This window comes from Paroedura picta, chromosome 7, assembly GCF_049243985.1.
Source record: "Paroedura picta isolate Pp20150507F chromosome 7, Ppicta_v3.0, whole genome shotgun sequence".
Lineage (NCBI taxonomy): Eukaryota > Metazoa > Chordata > Lepidosauria > Squamata > Gekkonidae > Paroedura > Paroedura picta.
In genome coordinates this window covers 101609203-101629432 of record NC_135375.1, presented here as the reverse complement: position 1 = coordinate 101629432, position 20230 = coordinate 101609203, and the positions used below count along the sequence as shown (strand labels likewise).

The 20230-nt window shown below is 52.2% G+C and overlaps 2 protein-coding genes across 3 annotated transcripts; one reads left to right on the top strand and one right to left on the bottom strand.

Annotated features, from left to right (window-relative positions):
• Window positions 1–5837: 5837 nt before the first annotated feature.
• Window positions 5838–12867, bottom strand: PHB2 (prohibitin 2). The gene is made up of 9 exons (XM_077345756.1): window positions 12732–12867; window positions 11827–11959; window positions 11647–11731; window positions 11082–11161; window positions 10731–10915; window positions 9656–9785; window positions 8473–8575; window positions 6944–7022; window positions 5838–5990 (listed from the first exon to the last, which is right to left on the bottom strand). Exons 2-9 carry the CDS (start codon window positions 11951–11953, stop codon window positions 5910–5912), a joined length of 870 nt encoding a protein of 289 aa, XP_077201871.1. The 5' UTR covers window positions 11954–11959; window positions 12732–12867; the 3' UTR covers window positions 5838–5909.
• A 164-nt stretch (window positions 12868–13031) lies between these two features.
• EMG1 (EMG1 N1-specific pseudouridine methyltransferase) lies at window positions 13032–19919 on the top strand. 2 transcript variants are annotated; one of them, XM_077345757.1, is made up of 6 exons: window positions 13032–13405; window positions 16186–16287; window positions 16990–17131; window positions 18892–18950; window positions 19031–19180; window positions 19644–19919. In XM_077345757.1, exons 1-6 carry the CDS (start codon window positions 13268–13270, stop codon window positions 19755–19757), a joined length of 705 nt encoding a protein of 234 aa, XP_077201872.1. In that variant the 5' UTR covers window positions 13032–13267; the 3' UTR covers window positions 19758–19919. The 2 variants fall into 2 exon arrangements, with proteins under 2 accessions (XP_077201872.1, XP_077201873.1); XM_077345758.1 differs by lacking the exon at window positions 13032–13405 and adding an exon at window positions 13479–13768.
• The last annotated feature ends 311 nt before the right edge of the window (window positions 19920–20230 follow it).

Below are 20230 nucleotides of genomic sequence, written 5' to 3'. Positions count from 1 at the left end.
TTTCACTTTACTTTTGTCTTAGACCAAGATCTTGAATGATAAAACTGAAATAAAACCCGGGTCTAAAAACTCGCAGCACAGGTGAGAGCCAGCAGTGGTTGAGAGTGGCGGCCTCTAATCTGGAGAACTGGGTTTGATTCCCCACTCCTCATGCAGCCAGTACGGTGACCTTGGACCAGTCACAGTTCTCTTAAAGCTGTTCTCACAGAGCAGTTCTCTTAGAGCTTTCTCAGCCCCACTTATCTTGCAGGGCATCTGTTGGGGGAGAGGAAGGGAAAGGTATTTGTAAGCAGCTTGGGGGCTCCTTCGGGTGGTGAAAAGTGGGGTACAAGAAAACCAGCTCCTCTCCTCCCATTTCTGCAACCTCTAGAAATTGAGAAACAAAACAAAACATTCCTTCCAGGAATTGAACCTTTTGCTCTAATGCCACTAGAAGCACAGTCAGGGCACAATCCATTTTAGCCAAAATTGGAGCACATAAGGACACCGGAGAAAAATGTGCGCAAGAGAGTCCATTCACTGGAGAGGGTAGGGACAAAACTGACCTGGCCGCTAGCCTGCCTCTCTCACAGGACGTTTTTGGCAGGCTGCCTGGGACTCTGGTCCTCCAACCTGATGTGGGCCAAAGTCACCCGGTTTAACTTCTATGGCTCAGGGTGGGATCTGAACTCGGCTCACTCCCTGGTTTAATACAGCTCCACCTACCTGACAGGGTGTCTGTTGTGGGGAGAGTTGCAACTACTAAGCCCTCCCCTCTGAGCACTTCAGGAGTCTCAATTTCTCTCTGAACCTGCTGTTCTCACAGAGCTCTCTAAGCCCCACCTATGTCACAGGTTGTCTGTTGCGGGGAGAGAGGGGATAGGCAATTGTAAGCCCCTCTGAGACACACGAGGCCTGCAGGGTAACCTTGAGCCAGTCAGTTCTCTCAGAGCTCTCTCAGCCCTACCTACCTTACAGGGTGGCTGTTGCCAGGAGAGGAAGGGAAAGGAGTTTGAAAGCTGATTTGGGTATAAACCCCTCGGCTTTTCTGCTGTTTTTTGGTCATTCAGAGGTTACACAAAATCATGTCCATGAAACACCCCCCCCCCCAATAAAAACTAAGTGACCTTAAAAACAATACTGGAGTATTTGCTCTTAAATGTGAAGAGCGAGAATCCACTCAACTCACCTGGATATTTTCCCATCCCCAGCCTATTTTCTTTGCTGAAAATTTCAGACTGAGCCAGAGGGACCTTTGTGTGAACAGAGGGCTTTACGATCTAAGTAGAAAGCTGCAAAGGAGCGCTGACCGGCTCCCTCTGGATCCAGCTGAGCTAAAAGGGCTGCCCAAGGGCTCCCTTTCTCCCCTGTGGGTCGGCTTCCCAGTGGGCAGGCCTGTCCTGTCACTCGGCTCCTTGTTAAACCCTCAAGGGCCGTGAAAGAAAGCCAAGAGCTGCCTACAGGCAGATTTTAAAACCAAAAAATGCTCAAATGGCTGGTAGGTGGGTGGGAACTAAAGCAGCACCCCTCCCGTCCCATTGCCTGTCTCTCTGCCACACCAGGGGCTCCTTCCCATGGCAAAATTTTCAAAGAGGGCCGCCCTGATCCCAGTTAGTGGGGAGTGAAATCAGAGTGCTCAGTGTGCTGCTGGTGGCAAAGCAGGCCAAGGCGGTATTGGGGTGCCTCACGTGCAAATCCCCCCCCCCCCGAGGTCATAGCCCCACTTGCCCACCACATTGGTGAGGCCAGCCCTGGGCTACTGTGGCCAGCCCTGGAGGCCTCCTCTCAAAAAGCGTGTGGATGTAACACAGCTGGTGCAAGAGAGAGAGATGGAGATTCTGCAGGGAAAGGCCAGCCTGGGACAGAGGAGAGGATGGCATCACTCCACTTAGGTAGTGGAAAGGCTGTCGTTTGGAAGGCTGCAGGGAGCTGCTACTGCTGGCAGCAGAGGAGAGGACTCCCAGGAAGTAACGGGCTTGCATACTGGTGGGATATTAGAAGGCGGTTTCTGTCAGAGCAGTTCAGCAATGGAATCGGCTGCCTAAAGCCGTGGGGAGCTCCCCCACATGAGGGAGAGGGAGTAGCAGCTGGACAAAATTTTCTTGGCTGCTTTAGGCCAGGCTTTCTCAACCAGGGTTTCGTGAGCCCGTGGACCCTGGGAGGGTCTCCTGAAGAGGTGGGCGTTAACTTTTTATAAATATTTAAAATATATTAAACATTTAAGGGCTGATGTATGGCCATATATGGTCATACCAGCCTGCCCCCCACCCCCAAATGGCCAATGATGGGCCTGGAGGGGGTGGGAATGGGAGGGGCCCCAGGCAGGCGCATCCACAGCTGTGCTTCCCAACCATATTCTGGACGATTGCGCCACTCCTGGGATTTCTTGAACCCTGAAGTTTTCAGGAGTTTCTCAATAGTAAAGAAGCCAAGAAAGGCTGCTTTAGGCTGATCCTGCACCGAGAGGGGGGTGGATTGGATGACCTCATGGGCCCTTTGGATTCTATGATCTCACGTGCCAGAAGATGGGCAAAGCCGGCTTTCCCTCAGTGGCCCTCCGGTTAAAGGCTCCCCCCACCCTGAACCATTCAACACCACGGTGGCCTCGTCAGACGTTTCAGGGTGGAATTTATTTTTAGAAAGTTGTGAAGGGGGGGACTCTGGGTAGTTCTCAGCAAACCCCCCCCGTGACCCATCGAGTCCTGAGATGAGCCACCCTACTGTGGGCAGTAGGAAAGGGGGGGAGGAAGAGAGACACTCATTGAAGAGAGACATGGGCTAGTCCATTAATCTAAGGCCTCACCGAGACCTGGCAGGCAGAGGAGAGCGATAACCTGATGGGCATTTTTTAAAAAAGGAACGAAAAAAAAATCATCAGTGAGCAGCCGGAGAGGATGACGATTCTGCGAAGCCTCCCCAGCCCTCCCTCCCTCCCTTCTCAAGCGCTTCCGAAGGGGGTCGGGGAGCTTCCCGAGAGCACCAAAACAACTCAGTCCTTCTGCCGCATCTCTCTCGTTGGCTCTTGCCGCCAGCGGCTCTCAGAAAGTGGAGCCGGGCTTGCTGGTGCTTGGCTCGGAAAGTCTGAAGAAGTGGAGATGGCGATGGAAGGGCTGGCCCGGGCGGGGGGTGGGTGGGTGGGGTCATTCAGGATCCTTGCAGGCTGCAGAGAAGAGCAGGGGGGGCCGCTCACAGAGCCCCTGCCTGCCGGTCATCCAGGTGATCCGAGGAGGAGGCGGCCATCCCCTTTTCATTTCTTGCCTTGCTTGACCAGGAGGCTGTCGCTGGAAGAGAAACGAGGGGGCATCAGGGAGGAGCTGGGGGGCAAGAAATGGAACCAGGGCGGCCATTCAGAGGCGGAAGACCCGGGAGGCGACGTCAACCCGGCAGGAAGTGCCCTCAAGCAGCAGCAAGAAAGTGGACTTTGTGCAGGGCAGGAGCGAGACTCGGAGGGGATGGCAAGGAGTCCCTGCACCAGGATCCTCTTGCTCAGGTTGGCCGGCGGTGGCCACGGGAGGCCAGAGAACAGGCTGTGGTGGGCCACTCTCCTGCCCAGAAGCATATCTGCCTGCAACTCTGAGATTCCGGCTCTCATGCTCTGATCCCGTTAAGATTCAAATAACCAGACTGGGGAGAGGACGGGTGGAGGGGTGCTGCTTTCCCTCAGATCAGCTGAGAAGCGCTTCCGGAGCCCTCCCCCCCCCACCTCTTCTGCAGGGGGCTTCAACTGTGCCCTGGCCCCCTTCCCATTCTGGCTCCTTCCTTTCTCTTGCATTTCTCCTTGCTGCATTTCCACTCCATTTCCAATCCTGCCCCCCTGCCCCAGCCCAGTCATTTCCCATATTTCTGGCCTTTGCTTTTGACCCACTTTTCTTTTTGGGAGGGTGGGGGGGTGGACTTTAACCTCCCCAAGCCCCTCTCCTGTTTTCTTTGCTGGCTCTTCCCGCTGCCTTTCCCCTCCAAGAAGCCTTCCACGGAGGCAAGACGGAACCGGAACACAAATCCAGGGCCTCTTTCACTTGGGAGCCAAATGCAATGGGAGTCACGTGACAATCCAGCAGACGCAGACCCTACTGGTGGGGGGACCTGAACTCGGCTCTTTGATTAAGCCCCGTCTGGGGAAGAATGCACCCCCAGGACAAGGACCCATTGCCTGCTGCACGCTGGCTTTTCCTCCCTACAGCCAGTGCCGCCAAAGGGTGTCTGCATTCTGCCTCACAGTCCAAGAGGAGAAGCCGGATCATAAAGCGCCTGCTGAGCAAAGGGCACACAGATAGAGCTCTGCAACGGGGTCGGGGGACTGATTAACTGGGGGTGGGAGGAGGGCTATAAACCAGGGGTGACTGAACTGTGGCTATCTGGATGACCATGGACTACAACTCCCACGAGCCCTTGTCAGTTTGTGCTGGCAGAAGGCTCATGGGGGTTGTAGTCCATAGATATCTGGAGAGCTTGTTTGGCCACCCCTGCTATAAACTGGCCCCCAGCCGTTCTGGCCCCTGCTACAGCAGCTGCCGGGCAAGTCACAACAACATGGCGGTTTTACAAGACGAGGCAGGAGCTGAAAATGGCAAAGTCCAACAGTTGTCCAGAACTGGACGAGGGAAGAATCCTCCCCAAGCCAACCACGCCCCCCCCTAGCCCCTGCCTGCCCATAGCGAACCCTGCTGGAATGGGGATAACATTGACTCTGTTTCACACCCTTGCAAGGCGGTCTCCCCCATTGGGAGGCAAGCTATCTTGGAGCATATGACTTAAGGGGAGCATCGGTGGTAGGGGTGGCCTTACAGAGGTAACCTACTCTCAGCATGGCCTTTTCTGCAGGCAGAATCACTGATGTCTAAATTTGGTTAGCAGGAAACACCACATTGCAGCTGGGCCTTAGAGAAGAGGTGCTTTGAGGCCTCCCCTGGCAGGCCTCTCTTCGGCTGAGAGGCCAGGTTGCCTGGGCTGCCCCCAGAAGGGCGCGCTGTCCTGGCTCTTGCACAAAAACTGTGGCTTGGGGACAAATGTGGCATCTTTCATGGCTTCCCCAAGAGGGAAAGGTCCCCTGCGACTGTCCTGCAATGGCCTCAGAACTGAAGTAACTCCACTTGCCCCTCCAGGCCCCTGTCCCATTTCTTGCACTGCTGCAAGTCTCCTGTTAATGCCCTCCCTCCAACTGTTAAGAGAATCAGGGGAAAACCCCCTCAGTGCCTTACCTTCCTCTGCATCCGAAGAAGCACCCGGGGAAAGGGGGGGGCGGGAGGAAGAGAGAAAGAGGAGAGGTTAGAAAGCTCTGGGACTCTGCCCTACAGCACTGTGCATATGAATGGCATTCAGATCTGGTGTTTCCTCACCAATCCCCCATCCAAGCACCAGGTTGTGGCCACTTCTCGCTTTCCCCTACAGCAGGGGTAGTCAACCTGTGGTCCTCCAGATGTTCATGGATTACAATTCCCATGAGCCCCTGCCAGCATTTGCTGGCAGGGGCTCATGGGAATTGTAGTCCATGAACATCTGGAGGACCACAGGTTGACCTCCCCTGCCCTAGAGGGGGCATTTTCAAGCCTTTGACCAGGGAGGTACCACTGAAATATTTTCAGGCTTGGAGGTACCAGGAAGTGATGTCACTGGCCATGGCTTCCTGTCACACCCCCCAAAGTGAGAGGAGACTCGGGTGGCCCCCCCTTCCCACCCATCATTGTCCGTTTGGGGAGAGGGCAGGTCAACCTGCCCGAATAAAGGTAAAAAAATTTTGGGAAAAAGTTTTAAACCCTTTTTCTTGCACAGGAGGAGCTCTCCCCAGCTGCCATTTTGAAAACCACATAAAGCAGGAACCATCGAGGGGCTTTTGTGGTATCGTGGTTGGGGAACCCTGCCCAAGATTGCATTCAAGAGCAGCTTTGGGTGAGCGGGGAGGAAGGGGTTTCTGGGTCTTTTTCCAAGCCACCTTACCGAGTGAAACCCTCCTCTTGTAGATTCAGCACTAAGTTGTCAGCAGTGAGATAAACACGGTTCTGGGAAGCAGCAAGCTGAAAGAGAAAGGGAGGGAGCAGATGTCCCATGAGAGCTCAGCTCAAGCTGAAACGTCCGGCCCAAGAGACCCACCAGCACTGAAGGAGGAGTCGGGTCAGGGTTCTTAAGAGATGATCAGCCCTGGAATGCTTTTGGAAGCATTAACAAAGATCAAGACCAAATCACCAAAACAAACCAACCCAAAAGCAGTTCAAAAGAAGACAAAGCCAACTCAGGGAGCTGTAGAGAAAATCTTTCTGGGGTGACTCTTTTGGTGTTTTGTACCCCGCTTTTCACTAACGGAAGGAATCCCCCAAATGGCTTAACAACTGCCTTCCCTTTCCCCTTCCCACAACATTCACCCTGCAAGGTGGGTGGGGTTGAGAGCTCTAAGAGAACTGTTCTGCAAGAACAGCTCTAAGAGAACTGTGTATGGCTCCAGGTCCCCCAGCTGTTTGTCTGTGGAGGAGCGGGGAACCAAACCTGGCTCTCCGGATAAGTCTGCTGCTCTGCAGCTACAACACCGCTGGGCATTTGCTGGCTTCACCCCCCCCGCCGCCACTCCTGGCTTTTGGGCCTGAACGCGGACAGCGCCCCCACCAGGCTCCCTTGCTGCTTCCTGCCGGGCCAGGGCCATCAGCCTCCAAAATGCTCAAGCTCATTCTCTGCTCCTCGGCCACCCTTGTTTATCCTGTGAGCCTTGTCCTGGGCCAGCGCACAACGGGGTCTGCAAGTGGCCAAGCCCGGGCACGGCACTCGGAAGGCACTGTGGGTCTGTTGTTGTAGCAGGAGCCGGAGGCTCCCGGGCCCCTGCTGAGATGCACAGACCGAGGTCAGTCCTGCCCAGGGGCCCCGAGCAAGAGACCGAGGAGGCAGAGGTGCCGAGAAGCAGGTCGTATTCGCCTTTGGGTCATCATCTGGCCTGGCGTGGCGGCACTGGGGTGTGCCCTGCTCCCCCCCCCCCACTCACCGTCTTGGAAATGTTCTGGGCAGCACGGATCTTGCGTAGCTTGATGTACCCGGGGTTCTTGCCGAGGGCTTCCCCAATCTGCAGGACTCGTTAAGGCAACACTTCTTCAAAGGTCTGGTGCTCCTGCTCTGCCACCTACACTCCATCTCCCTTCTTGGGGATGCCTGGCCCAGGATCAGCCCACCCCAACACCTTTAGAGATCATCGTGCATGTCCATCAAGCAGGTCGAAGTGATGGTCAAGGATCACCCATGAGGTCTGGTTCCCCTCCCCGGCACTTTCGTTCTCTTGGTTGGCTACACATCGCTGCCAATTAACCCCAATACTGGTTTGTTTAAAACAGCAGAGAGCTGGGTTTTTTATACCCTGTAGTATAAAACTCACTACCAGGAGTTCTTACCCTTCCTCTCCTCACCGCAGACACCTTAGGAAAGAGGTGGGGCTGAGAGCACTTTGACAGAACTCTAACAGAACTGTGACTGGTGCAAGGTCACAGATTACAGATACACCCAGCTGGCTCTTAAGTACCTGTATGGCATCATGCCCATGCCCGCTGTCTGAGTCCTGCTACAGCAAGTGGACAGGGGGCTGCTGTGCCTGGCGGCTTTCCTCTGGATGATGCTTGTGGGACAAGACAAATACTACCACTTGCAGGAGAGCTGTCCTGCTCCTAATCTTCTGTGGGTCCCTCCCAGAAGACCTTCCACGTTTCCTGATGACAAAGGGACGAGGGCCTGTCTTCCACAGCTGGGGAACCCGAGACTAAATGTTTTCATCAAATCTCTGGCCTGCACAAACGCCCATAATCCAACAGCTGCACTGGTTACCAATTGAATCCCCAATCAAGCTTAAGGCCTTGGTAATCACCTTCATGGCAGTCTGGGCCCAGTGCACCTGAGGGACCGCCTCTCTGCCCACGCCCTGCAAAGAGCACTACGCTCAGCCAACCCCAACCGGCTGCTGATTCCTGGCCCCGAGGAAGCACACCTGGTCTCAACGGGGCCGGGTCATTCTTGGTCCTGGGCCCCTCTTTGTGGAATGAGCTCCCAGAGGAGATCCAGGTCCTGTCGGAGCTGGCACAATTCTGCAAGGCCTGCAAATCGAGCTCTTCTGCCAAGCATTTGGTTGAGGTCAGTGAAACCGGTAACACCTACTGGGCCCTCCCGAAACCCCCTTCCCAATCTGACCAATCCGCAGGGTTCTGGTCAAAATGTTAATAGCCATACAGGGGAAAATTAAATATTCAATGTTCCATGCTGTGAACTGCCCTGAGCCGCAAGGGAGGGCGGTAAAAAAATGTAATCAAGGAACAAACAAACAGTTCCAGATGCCATTCCCTTTACAGCTGCAAAGCGCAATCCCTTAAGGGCGGAGAGAAACTGGCAACTGGAGAAGAGGAGATCAGCTGTTTTGAGGCAAAAGGCAAGGCGTCCATCCATTACACCAAGAAAGTAATTCTGAACCAGACTCTTTCTCCCGTTCTCCACCCGCTTTACCGGCCTGGACCCGCACAGCACAGCAAGGATATCATCTTGGCGGCTGTGGCTTCTCCCTCAGCCTGGACAATCTTCTGTTTCTGCTCTTGCTTGGCCTTCTCCACCAGGAACTGGGCCCGCTGCGCTTCCTGCTGGGCTAGAGGAGCCAAGCAGAGAGAACCATCAGTGAACTTAGGAACCCCACGCGGCCTCAGGAGCCTCAACTCTCTACCAGCACACAGACCAACCCCTGGTGTACTCTCTAGGAATGAAATCCACTATACTTGGCAGGCCTTGCTGCTGCTTGTCTCAGCTGGAAGGGCAACCTTATAGAGCACTCCTCAAAAATAGCTGCACCTTCTAAGCCTGCTGATTTCAAAGGACGGCCAAGGGTGTGATTCTCTTCAGGATTGTACTGCCAGGGCCAAAAATGCCACCCCTGTTGGGGATGGGATCAGAAGAGCGGCCCAGTTCCCACCCAGGTAATAGGCGAAAGTTCGAAAGGCTACAGGAAAAGTTACTCATCTGACGAGGCCAGCTGGCTATTCTAGCAAGGATCCTGAATCTGCTAAACGTCTTCATTCTGCTGCATATTTGTTGGATGTTTTCATGCTGCTGCTTCCGAATTAACTGCCAAATGACTCTTTCCTTATATCTGTCCTCTAATGATTCCTATTTCAGTGTCTGAGGGACTGTGCATGCACATAAAAGCTCACAACTTGAATAAAACTTTGTGGGTCTTTAAGAAGCCCCTGGACTCAAAATTTGTTGTTGCTTCAGACCAACACGGCTGCCCACCTGAATCACCTGGAGATTAGTATACTTCTTGGCCTATCATGGTCAGTCTTGTATACTCCAGGGATTCCCAGCTAGTGATTCACGGACCCCTGGGAGTCCACGGCTTTCCCGTCCTGGCCACAGGACCCTTGGGGAACTCTCAAATAACTCCAGGGATCCCCAGAACCCTGGCTGGTTATCCCTGATCTAGGGATCTGTGATGTCTGCTGGCCAAGCCATTATAAAACAGGCCTTGCTCATTTGAGGACCAAACCCTACTCAAACAACCCCCACATTTTACAGCACAGGCGACCAAGTTGTGAATTTGCACTAGCTTGGACCTATCTTTGATGCCACATCATTACCTGGGAGCAAGTTCATCATTCTCATGGCTGCAAAAAGACAGCCAGAAAAGGGCTGTCCTGTTTCCCCTTCCCTGGGAAATTTAGCATCGACTCACCCACTTGCTTGGCCTCCACAGCTGCAGTGTACTCCCGGCTGAAACTCAGCTCTGTGATGGCCACGTCGTCAAGAATCAGGCTGAAGTCCTTGGCCCGTTCTGTCAGCTCCCGCCGGATAAGCAGAGACACCTGGAATGATAAGGCCGTCGGACCTGTCAGGTGAGTAATGCTTGTCCAGTTCACAGCCCGGAACAAAATCATGACCCCCCCCCTGCAAGAAGCTCAGAAAGCACACTCAACACATGATGAATGTAACCATCCACGTACAGTCACCCGCAGACCTTTGGCATCTGAAATCACTCTGCTCTCCAAAATAGAAGGACAGAGGGACTCACATTCTAGCTGTATCTGAAGAAGTGAGCTACTAACTCAGGAAAGCACCTCCTCTGCCACAAATTCTGTCAGGCATTAAGGTGCTACTGGTTCATTTCTACTGCAGTGGACAGAGTAACACAGAGAGCCAGTTTGGTGTAGTGGTTAGGAGTTTGGACTTCTAATCTGGCATGCCGGGTTCGATTCTGCACTCCCCCACATGCAGCCAGCTGGGTGACCTTGGGCTTGCCACGGCACTGATAAAACTGTTCTGACCGAGCAGTGATATCAGGGCTCTCAGCCTCACCCACCTCACAGGGTGTCTGTTGTGGGGAGAGGAATGGGAAGGCGATTGTAAGACCCTTTGAGACTCCTTCGGCTAGAGAAAAGCGGCATATAAGAACCAACTCTTCTTCTTCAGTAATATCAGGGCTCTCTCAGCCTCACCTCCCTCACAGGGTGTCTGTTGTGGGGAGAGGAAAGGGAAGGGGGACTGTAAGCTGCTTTGAGCCTCCTTCGGGTAGAGAAAAGTGGTATATAAGAACCAGCTCTTCTTCACGGCTACTCATCTTGATTGATCTGAAGAGGTGGGCTGTGACTCACAAAAGCTCCTCCCTGGCCCCAAATTTTGTCAGGTTTTAAAGTGCTAGCGGACCGATTGCTTTTTTCTACTGCTGCAGACGTTGCGACCGTCACCACCTGATGTTGTCCAGCCTTCCCGAGGAATCCATTCCTCCCACTTGGGGGAAGAAGGAAACGCACCTGAGCTCGCTGGGTGATGAGCTGCGAGGCATTGAACTTTGCCACCACGCTTTTGAGCACTTCGTTGACGATGGAAGGCAGGACTCTTTCTTCATAGTCAAGGCCAAGGCGCTGGTACAAGCTGGGCAGCTCCACAGCATTGGGACGGGACAGAACCCGCAAGGAGATGTTCACCATCTGCAGATCTAGAGTCAGAAATCCATCAGCCGCAGCCCTAGAAGTGAACCCGCTCCCCACTCCCCTGTGGCGGCCCCTTCCCCATACGTCACAGGCATCTTTCCTGCCTCAGAACCGTGTAAGCATTCTGGAAGGGAAGGACAGAAATAAGCAGGCTTGCTATTGTGTTCTTACCTTTGGAACCTGTTGGTGAGGAGATTTTGCGGGGCCGAGCACGAATATCGTAGATTACTGGGTACTGAAACCATGGAATTCTAAGGCAGAAAATATAACAATTTATGTTGACTATGAGAATCACTCACCCCCATCACAAAGCTGCAGAAAAGGAACATTTTAGGACTGAGGAAACACAAGTACTGACTTTTCTTACTTGGCATGGCTGAAAAAAATACTGTCCTGCCTGATCAGACATTGCATTTTTGTTGCAAACTTTAGTTACAGCCTTTTACTGCTGTGCACAGTTTTAGAGCCAAGCAATAATAAATGTATTCTGGTGTTTCAGGGTTCCCTCTCCACAAAGCAATACTCTAGAATTTTCAGAACACAGCTTTCAACAGAGTGAAACGTGACAAAGAATGAATAGGAAATGAACAGGAAAAAAAACTTTGCAGTAACTTCCAAATTAAAAGAAAAAATCCAGATTGATTCTTTCTTTAAAAAGTGTGGGGATCGGAATTCTTTTTTTATCCTAGAGGGATTCTAAACATTTTTTCATGAGAAGGAGCTCCTTTCAATGCACCTGAAATGCAATCCCTCGGCAAGAACGGTGTCCTGCTGTACTCCTCCAATGCGATTGAAGAATATTGCCCTTTGGCCACCGTCCACTATGGGAAGGACAGACAGAACATAGTTAGGATCATCGCTTAGAAAGGTCCAGGAGAAGGAGAGGCGGAAAAAACCGTCGAGAATTGAGACTCACCGGTGAAGACAGATTCCCGGACACCATAAGCTGCCACTCCGGCGCCTAGCAGCAGCTTCAAGGCTGTGCCCATCCCACGAGGGCCAGCAGGCAGCCGCCCAGCAAAGTCCTTCAAGCTCTGAGCCATGGCTACCTTGATGTGGAGAAAGGGGCACAGAATGAGCACCCAAAGCCCTGCCACCCCATATGGTCCTGCTCATTCCCATACTTGAGCTCATAAATGTGCAACTGTAATGGCTGACAAGCTTTCTTTCTGTTGCAGAAGATGACGAAAATAAAGGCCTTGGGAGGGGTGTGTGTGCAGTGGGAGTAGAATGTTGCCATCAAACTAACAATGCATGTAATATTCCTTCAGTGTAATTTCTCTGCATTTTCAGAATTACAAGGATAGGAACAGCGAGTTGACTACTATGCGTTTTCACTTATAAGCATGTGAAAAGCCACGTTACGTTTTAAAGCAACGTCTAGATCAAGTCTCTACAAGCAAAGGCGTTTTGCACATGCTCAGAAACACCTCCAAACGAACGGCAGATAGGACATGATTTTTTACTTTGAGGTTTTATTTTGGATTCACGCAGCCTACTCGGCATCCCCGTCCCTGAGAAGTCATATAAGGCAGGGGGCGGAAGGGGTTTAGGTCTCCTTCTTCCCGGGAGTCGAGTCACCCTTGGACACTCGCCAGGCACTCCGCCCCTGTCTCTCTCTCTCCCCCCTCCCCCCCGAAAGGAGCTCCGACCAGGGCGGGAAAGAGCCGCGCCTGCCTACAATTGCTCCTTGGCCACGCGAGGTTCAAGAGACGCGCATTTACTCCAGAGCCAGGCTTCCACCCGTAGGGCCAGCCTGAGGCCTGGACCCACCCCCCTCCACACACGACCCCCGCCCCACAAGCACCGCGGGCTCCTCACCTCCCCACCACGCCGCTCCTCCAACGAGAGAAGGACACCGGAAATGACGCTACCTAAGCGCCCCAACCGGGGGTCGCGCCGGATGTAGGTATGCCCGCTTGAAAGATGGCGCTCGGAGCCCTGGGACAGTCATTCCTTCTGAAGCACGCCAAGGGCGGGGCCCGCGCTTTTCGCAGCCCTTCGGCGGTCATTCTTAACGGCTACGGAAGGACAAGTCTCAGATGAGATCTGGTTAGAAGCCACTGGCAAATCAGGTCGCAGGGCTTTTTCCACGGAGTGCTTAGAAAGGACATCAGCGGAGCATGCGCGGAGCGCTTACCATAGAGGTGCCAAAGCCTAGAGCGGCACCAAAAAACAAACCCCGGTCGCGGATTTATTATAATTCTGCGTGTATTGTGGGACGCGCTAGTCATCTTATTTCTATGGTTCCCCTCTGAAATCGACATTCCGGGACGCTGAGGGCGGGGAAGGATTATGGGGCCGGAAGTAGATGTAGCTTGCCCGCCGGGAAAGCGTGAGGGTTGCCCCTTGTCAAGATGGCGGCCCCCGCGAGGAAGCGACCGAGGGCGGTCGAAGAAGCAGCCGGAACAGCCGAAGGCGGCCGGGAGCCTCGTCGCGCGGGGAAGCGGCGGCTGGTGGTGATCCTGGAGGGGGCGTCGCTGGAGACGGTGAAGGTGCCTGGAGGGGGAAGCGGGGGGAGGCCGGGGGTCCCTCTCCGGCCACGCGGCTGCGGTGCGGGCTGCGCTCGGAAGGGGGGACGGGTTGCCAACCTCCCGGTGGCGCCCAGCGCAGAGCAGAAGCGCAGAGAGTACAAATCCAGGCGTCGTGATCCGAGGCGCAGGAGAACACCAGAAACGGGCACTCCGCCGTAATCAATTATACAAAAACGGAGTCCCGAGAGAAGCGGGGGCTGGAGTGCTCGAATGCACGGAGGCATGGGTGCTGACTGTGGTCCCGCTCTTGGGCAAGGCCGGAGCCCCACAGAAGCAGCACGAGGTCTCTCTCTCTCTGGCGAATGTCAAGCCACAGAGCCGAAGGTGGGTTTGCAGCGCTTTAGTGCTACACTCTAAACTCCGAGCCAAACACGGCGTTATATTTAAACAGCATTATATTTTCGAAGTGCATTTGTGTACTTCAGACAGCTGCTTGTCTCCAAACCTCGTTAATTCCTTATATGGGACCATCGGCAGCTGTTAAGTGAGGATTTTTATTCTGTATGGCCCACTATTCTTCACTTTTAATGGGACTTTATTTTTAGTTAAGTGATAATTGAATCTGATTACGGTTCATGCTTCTAATGTATCATACCTCTGATTCCCAGGCATGAATTTGTACTCTCAGTACTATTTTTGAGCAGCTGTAGCCTCCAGGTGCAGGCTGGAGATCTCCCTCTCCGTCCCCTTGGAGAGAAAGTGGCAGCTTTGCAGGGTGGGCTCTGTGGCATTGTACCTCCCCCCCCCCCAGGTCTTTCACGCCCCAGGATCTAGCACCAAAATCTCCAGGTGTTTCTCAACTTGGGGGTGGGATCTGTAGCCTTGCAGGAAAACATCTTTGCATACACAGCAAGGCTGGAAGGAGTACAGAGGAGGGCTGCCAAGATGATTTGAGGGTTGGAGCAGCTTTCCTGTGAGGAAAGGCTAAAGTCCCTGGGACTTTTTCAACATAGAAAGGAGATGACTAAGGAGAAATATGATAGAAACATGATTGAAATTATTCAGGGGATGGAGAGAGTTGACAAAAAAACACTGCCTCTACCTCTCCCAAAATACTAGAACTTCAGGGCATCTGATGATGCTGATAGGCAGTAGGTACAGGACCTGCACACAAGCCTCTTGTGGTAAGGCAGCAGACATGCTGTCTGAAGCTCTGCCCATGAGGCTGGGAGTTCCATCCCAGCAGCCGGCTCAAGGTTAACTCAGCCTTCCATCCTTCCGAGGTCGGTAAAATGAGTACCCAGCTTGCTGCTGGGGGGTAAATGGTAATGACTGGGGAAGGCACTGGCAAACCACCCCGTATTGAGTCTGCCAAGAAAACACTAGAGGGCATCACCCCAAGGGTCAGACATGATCTGGTGCTTGCACAGGGGATACCTTTACCTTACAGGACCTGCACAGCGGGTGCTAATCTGTTGGAGATCCCTGGGCCAAGGGCAAGTTCACCTGGCCTCCAGGGCCTTTTCAGTCATTGCCTTGACCTAGCAGAATGAGCTGGGAGAGCTGAGGGCCCTGATGGAGATGTCACCTGGCTCTTCTGCCAGGTCTTTGATTCAGGCCAGGCCAGGTAAGGTCCTGGGCCCTCTCCAGATTAAACTGAGACATCAGGTTACTCAAACCTCGAGGCAGGATGCTGATTGTGGAGTGTGTGTTTGTGTGTGTGTGGGGGGGAGGTTATCGCCACCAGGATATGCTGGTCTTAAATTGCAATTGTATTTTTTTAAGATGGTTTTGTTGGGGGCGAGGGCTTTGTTCCCTGCTATGAGCTGCCTTGTGGGAATGGCAGGTTAGAAATTAAATAATAAATAAAACAGATAAACAAAAGGAAATACTCCTTTATAGAGAGAATGATTAAAAGGCGGAATTTGTTGCCAGAGGAGATAGTGATGGCTACAGGAATAGACAACTTTAAAAGGGGATTCGATAGATTCACGGAGGATAAGTCTATCAGTGAAGACTAGCCCTGATGACTGAGAGGAAACTCAACATACAGAGACACTAAACCTCTGAATCCCTGTGCAGGAGGCAACACCAGGGGAAGGCCTTGGCCCCCTCTGCCCTGCTACTGGCCTTCCAGGGGAACTGGTTAGCCACTGTGTGAGACATGATGCTGGACCTGATTGACAGGTGGTCTGATCCAATAGGGCTCTCCTTATGTCCTTATAAAATAAGACAAGGAGGAAAAGCCCCTGTGCCTCAGACAGGAAGTGCTAGCCTTCTTGGTAATCTTGGAAGGAACCTTTTGAGTAAAGAAGCATTTGCAGAGGTACATACAGGTCCAGGTAAAGTGCATCCTTAGCACTCTTCCCTCTGCCTAAGGAACACTTCTATCTATAGATTCCTGGAGAAGGCTGTCAGGTCTACTGATAGCCCTTAGTTGGGATAGCTGTGCAAAAGCTCTGCAGTGTATTTTAGCCCACCTTTCTTTCAAGTCACACAGGCCATTGAACACGGTGAGGTAGGTGAGGCTGAGAGGACATACGGGGGGCTTGAACCTGGGTTTCTCAGTTCCTGGGTCCCGGCATAGTTGTCTCTTGGGTCAGAGGAGAGGCCAGTCATTGATAGTGAAACACTCGTTGTACTCTGAGGCAATGAACACCTGGATTCCTGGTGCTGAGGTGGAGCAGAGCAAAAGGGGAAATGCTTTGGTTTCCTGGCGTGATCTTCTGAAATGCCTGGCCCCTGCTGGAAGTCAAGGGCTAATGTTTGTGTTGAGGTCTCCCTTTTTATCACAATTCCAGGTTGGGAAAACGTACGAACTGCTGAACTGCGACAAGCATAAATCTTTGCTGCTACGGAACGGGCGGGACCCTGGAGCCGTCCGGCCTGACATCGCCCACCAAGTATGTGGATTTGCCTGCAGACTGCGTGTCTAGCCCTCGGAGCATCTTTGTGTCTAAGTAGCTGAAGAACTTCGGGGGAACCTAGTCACAGAAAAATAACACTGGCAATTCTAGCTGTGTCTTCAGTCACAAATGTGTATGGCCTTTGCTATTTTTATTTTGGGCACTTAGCTCTGTAGTTTCTCCCAGATCCTGTCATTTCACTCTTCTGCGCTCTGCTCAGATCTTCGGAATGGTGTAATTTGCATATCTCCAGAAAGCACTAAGATCATATGACCCAAATTTGGTCAGGGTCCCTGGCCTCAAGGAAGAAGACTTCAGCCAGGATTAAGACCTTCTCTGCCTGGGGAGATCAGGGCTCTCCGGCATTGTAGACAGTTCCAGAGGGCCTGCAAGACAGATCTATTCTTCCAAGGCTACCTGTGATTGAGGCCAGGAAACTAACACCAACAAAACACTGGCCTCCTTACCGAAATGCCAAGCAGCGACTCCCCCCCCCCAGAGGTCTTTTAACTGAAATGGCTTTTAAACCTAACGTAATGTTAAAAACTTAATCTACATTTTTTTGATGTTATTGTTAATGTATTAAATGTATTGTTATATTTTGATGTTACCTGCCTTGAGCCTGCAGGGAAGGGCGGGCTATAAGTTATGATAAAGTTATGTTCAGCAGCCAACTCTTGCTTGCTTCCTTCTCTCCAGAGCCTCCTGATGCTCATGGACAGTCCTCTGAATCGAGCCGGCCTTCTCCAGGTTTATATCCATACAGAGAGGAATGTCCTCATTGAGGTCAACCCCCAGACAAGAATCCCTCGAACCTTCGATCGTTTCTGTGGCCTTATGGGTGAGAGGGCTAAACCCCAAACTTCCCTTCCTTTCACCAAATAAAATGTTACGAGTGGGAGAGAAAAGGAGGGCCAGGAGTGGCCAGACTGCGGCTCTCTAGAAGTCCATGGACTACGAGTACCATGAGCACTTTGCTGACAGGGGCTCATGGCAATTGTAGTCCAGCTGGAGAGGCACAGTTTGGCCAGCATTGGTCTAGACCAGGTATTCTCAACCAGGGTTTTGTGAAACCCCTGGGGTTTCTTGATGACCCTGCATTTCCTGAATGCATGGGAATTAATTATACAATAGATTTTCTAAATGTTAAACATTTATCAGGCAGTATGGCCATATATGGCAATGTTGACACCCGCTCCTGGAATGGCCTATGATGTGCCTGAAGGGAGTGCGAACGGGAGGAGCCCTGGGTGGGTGTGTGCACAGCTGTGCTTCTCAACCATATGCTGCACATTTGCGCTACTTCTCTTGAAACGTAAAGAATGTTTCAGGGGTTTCTCAATGGTAAAAAAGTTGAGACAGTAAAAAAACAGTTTAAAAGGTTGAGAAAGGCTGAGCTAGGCTAATAAACCCAGTCTGAAAAGGCAGGTTCTTTTACTGATATTCACAGCTATATATCTTTTGGTCATTCTAGCTGTAGCTGTTTTTTTTGTCTCTCCTTTCAGAGAGATTTGCATCCACATGATAACACTGAAGCAGCGGCTTTCTCTCCCCCAGGGTACCTCTTCTTTTAAACTTAGTTCTCCCCTTATCTCTGGCCAGCCGGCACGTGTCATTTTCTCAGCTAAGCGACATGGGGAGGGGCTGAAGCTGCATTGCACCTCGGAGCCATCAAGTGATGGAAGAGGCAAACGTGGCCTCCAGGCTATGACAGGGCAACCCTGTTTAGAGGGATAGTGAATCTCTGGCACCTCCCCTCCAGGGAAAGGCAAGGCATCGACTGAGAAGTGGTAACACTTCAGTGGAGGAAGCTACGATTCATAACAGGGAGGAGAGACAAACTGGTTGAGGGAATAGGCACTGAGCTAAGAAATCGGCAGCTGAGATCAGCTTGAGAGGGGAAAGCCTGCTAGAGACCATGAAGTTAACCAGATGTGTAACTCAGTGGCATTTCTAAAGGAGAGGACTTTGGGGGAGCTGTTGGTTGGTCACAGGGAGCTTCCAGTGACAACCCCCCGTTGGGTGTGTCAGTTGCTGTGGAGGCCAGAGGGTGCTGGCTCTCCCTGATTACCACCTTCCATTAAACTTTAAGCAGTTGTCACAAGGGGATGGGCATGAATTTTGGCTCGTTTCTGTTTGCGAAATGAAAAGCCACCATGCATTTTAAAGCATTCATGGCTGTTTGGGAAGAGCAGAAAGCAGGGGTTTAATTGGTTCTGCTCTACACACTCACACAACAGCTGGAGTGTGGGGAGCAGAAAGCTTTTAAAACCTTCTCCCTGCAAAAAGCATTGGGGAGCAGGGAGAAGGATCACAAGCCAGCATGAACTGGTTTAGTTCACAAATGCAGTTCATGCCTGTCCCTATCCCTACTCATCGTGGTACTGGTCTGTGTTAGATTTCCCTAAAGGAGGCCTGGCACTATTAGAATGTCTGCCTTAACAGTTCACACAGACCTGCCTCGTAAGTTTCATATTATTCTCCAGTGTAGGCCTATTTTAAAGGAAGTATTCATTGACTAAGCGGCAGAGTAAAGATCTCCCTAGAGCCTTAATGCACCCTTGTCTAAAGTATCTTCTCTCTGCCTCTCTCTCCCCTTAGTTCAACTACTGCATAAATTCAGTGTCCGAGCTGCTGATGGGCCCCAGAAGCTGTTAAAGGTAACACCACCATCTCTCCGGAGAACAATTGGGTTGGATTCTACTTCCCTTCCCAGCTAATCTTGGACTGTTGCCCATAGGTGATTAAAAATCCAGTGACGGATCACCTTCCCGTGGGCTGCATGAAGATAGGCACATCTTTTGCTGCCCCTGCCGTGACAGATGTCCGCGACTTGGTCCCCGCCACCGACCCTATCGCCATAGTTGTGGGGGCTTTTGCCCACGGCTCGGTAAGGAGAACGTATAACCCTACTGGGGTCTGTTTCAAATGTTTGTTGGGAGGTAGCTGAGATTACCATGAGGGCTACATCCAAGGTACTTCCCCTAACAACATCTCACCTGGCCTGGATTTCGGGAATTTAGGCAAACTGATTGGCTCTAATTTTATTATCTTTTAACTGACATTTCTAGCAGTCAGCCTTCCCTGGCGGGAGGGTGGATGTAGAAAACAAAGGCACCCGACTCATGATGAAGATCGGGATGGTCAAACTGTGGCTCTCCAGCTGTCCATGGACTGCAATTCCCATGAGCCCCTACTAGTATTGGACATCTGGAGAGCCACAGTATGGTCATGCCTGATATAGAGATGATTAGCCTTCTAGAATGAGATGGTGGGGAACTGAGCATCATTGTAACCAGCCGCTTTCCCTGGAATGCCCAGGTGGCCGGTGACAGCCTCTCTTCTTTTCCCAGGTTAGCGTGGACTACACGGAGAAGACCATCTCAATCAGCAACTACCCGCTCTCTGCCGCCTTGACTTGCGCCAAGGTCACCACTGCTTTCGAGGAGATGTGGGGAGTGGTGTGAATTTCACTCGCCTGGCTCTTGTGCCGTGGCTAGCTCCAGGTTGTGGAGTTCAAAGTGTGTTGCAGGGTTGTACCTGTTGCGTCCCCTCCCTGTGGGAGAGTTCAGATACATCTTTTTTTGTGTGTGTTTTGCAGAAAATAAACATTTAAAGACTGGGAGAAATCCAAGTGCTTGAGCTGCTGGAAGACTGTTTCAATGATAAGATACGGCTGCTCTGAACTTGGTCAGTGTGCATATGCCCCACACACACCCTAACCCCCCCCCCCACCCCACACACACAAACCCAAGAGCTTCCAGTTTGCCTTAGGGCAGGGGTGGGCAAACTGTGGCTCTCCAGATGGCCATGGACTACGATGACCATAAGCCCCGGTAGGGGCTTATGGTCATCGTAGTCCATGGCCATCTGGAGAGCCACAGTTTGCCCACCCCTGCCATAGTGCCAAGAATGCTGCAGTCCCCTGCACTATGCAGGA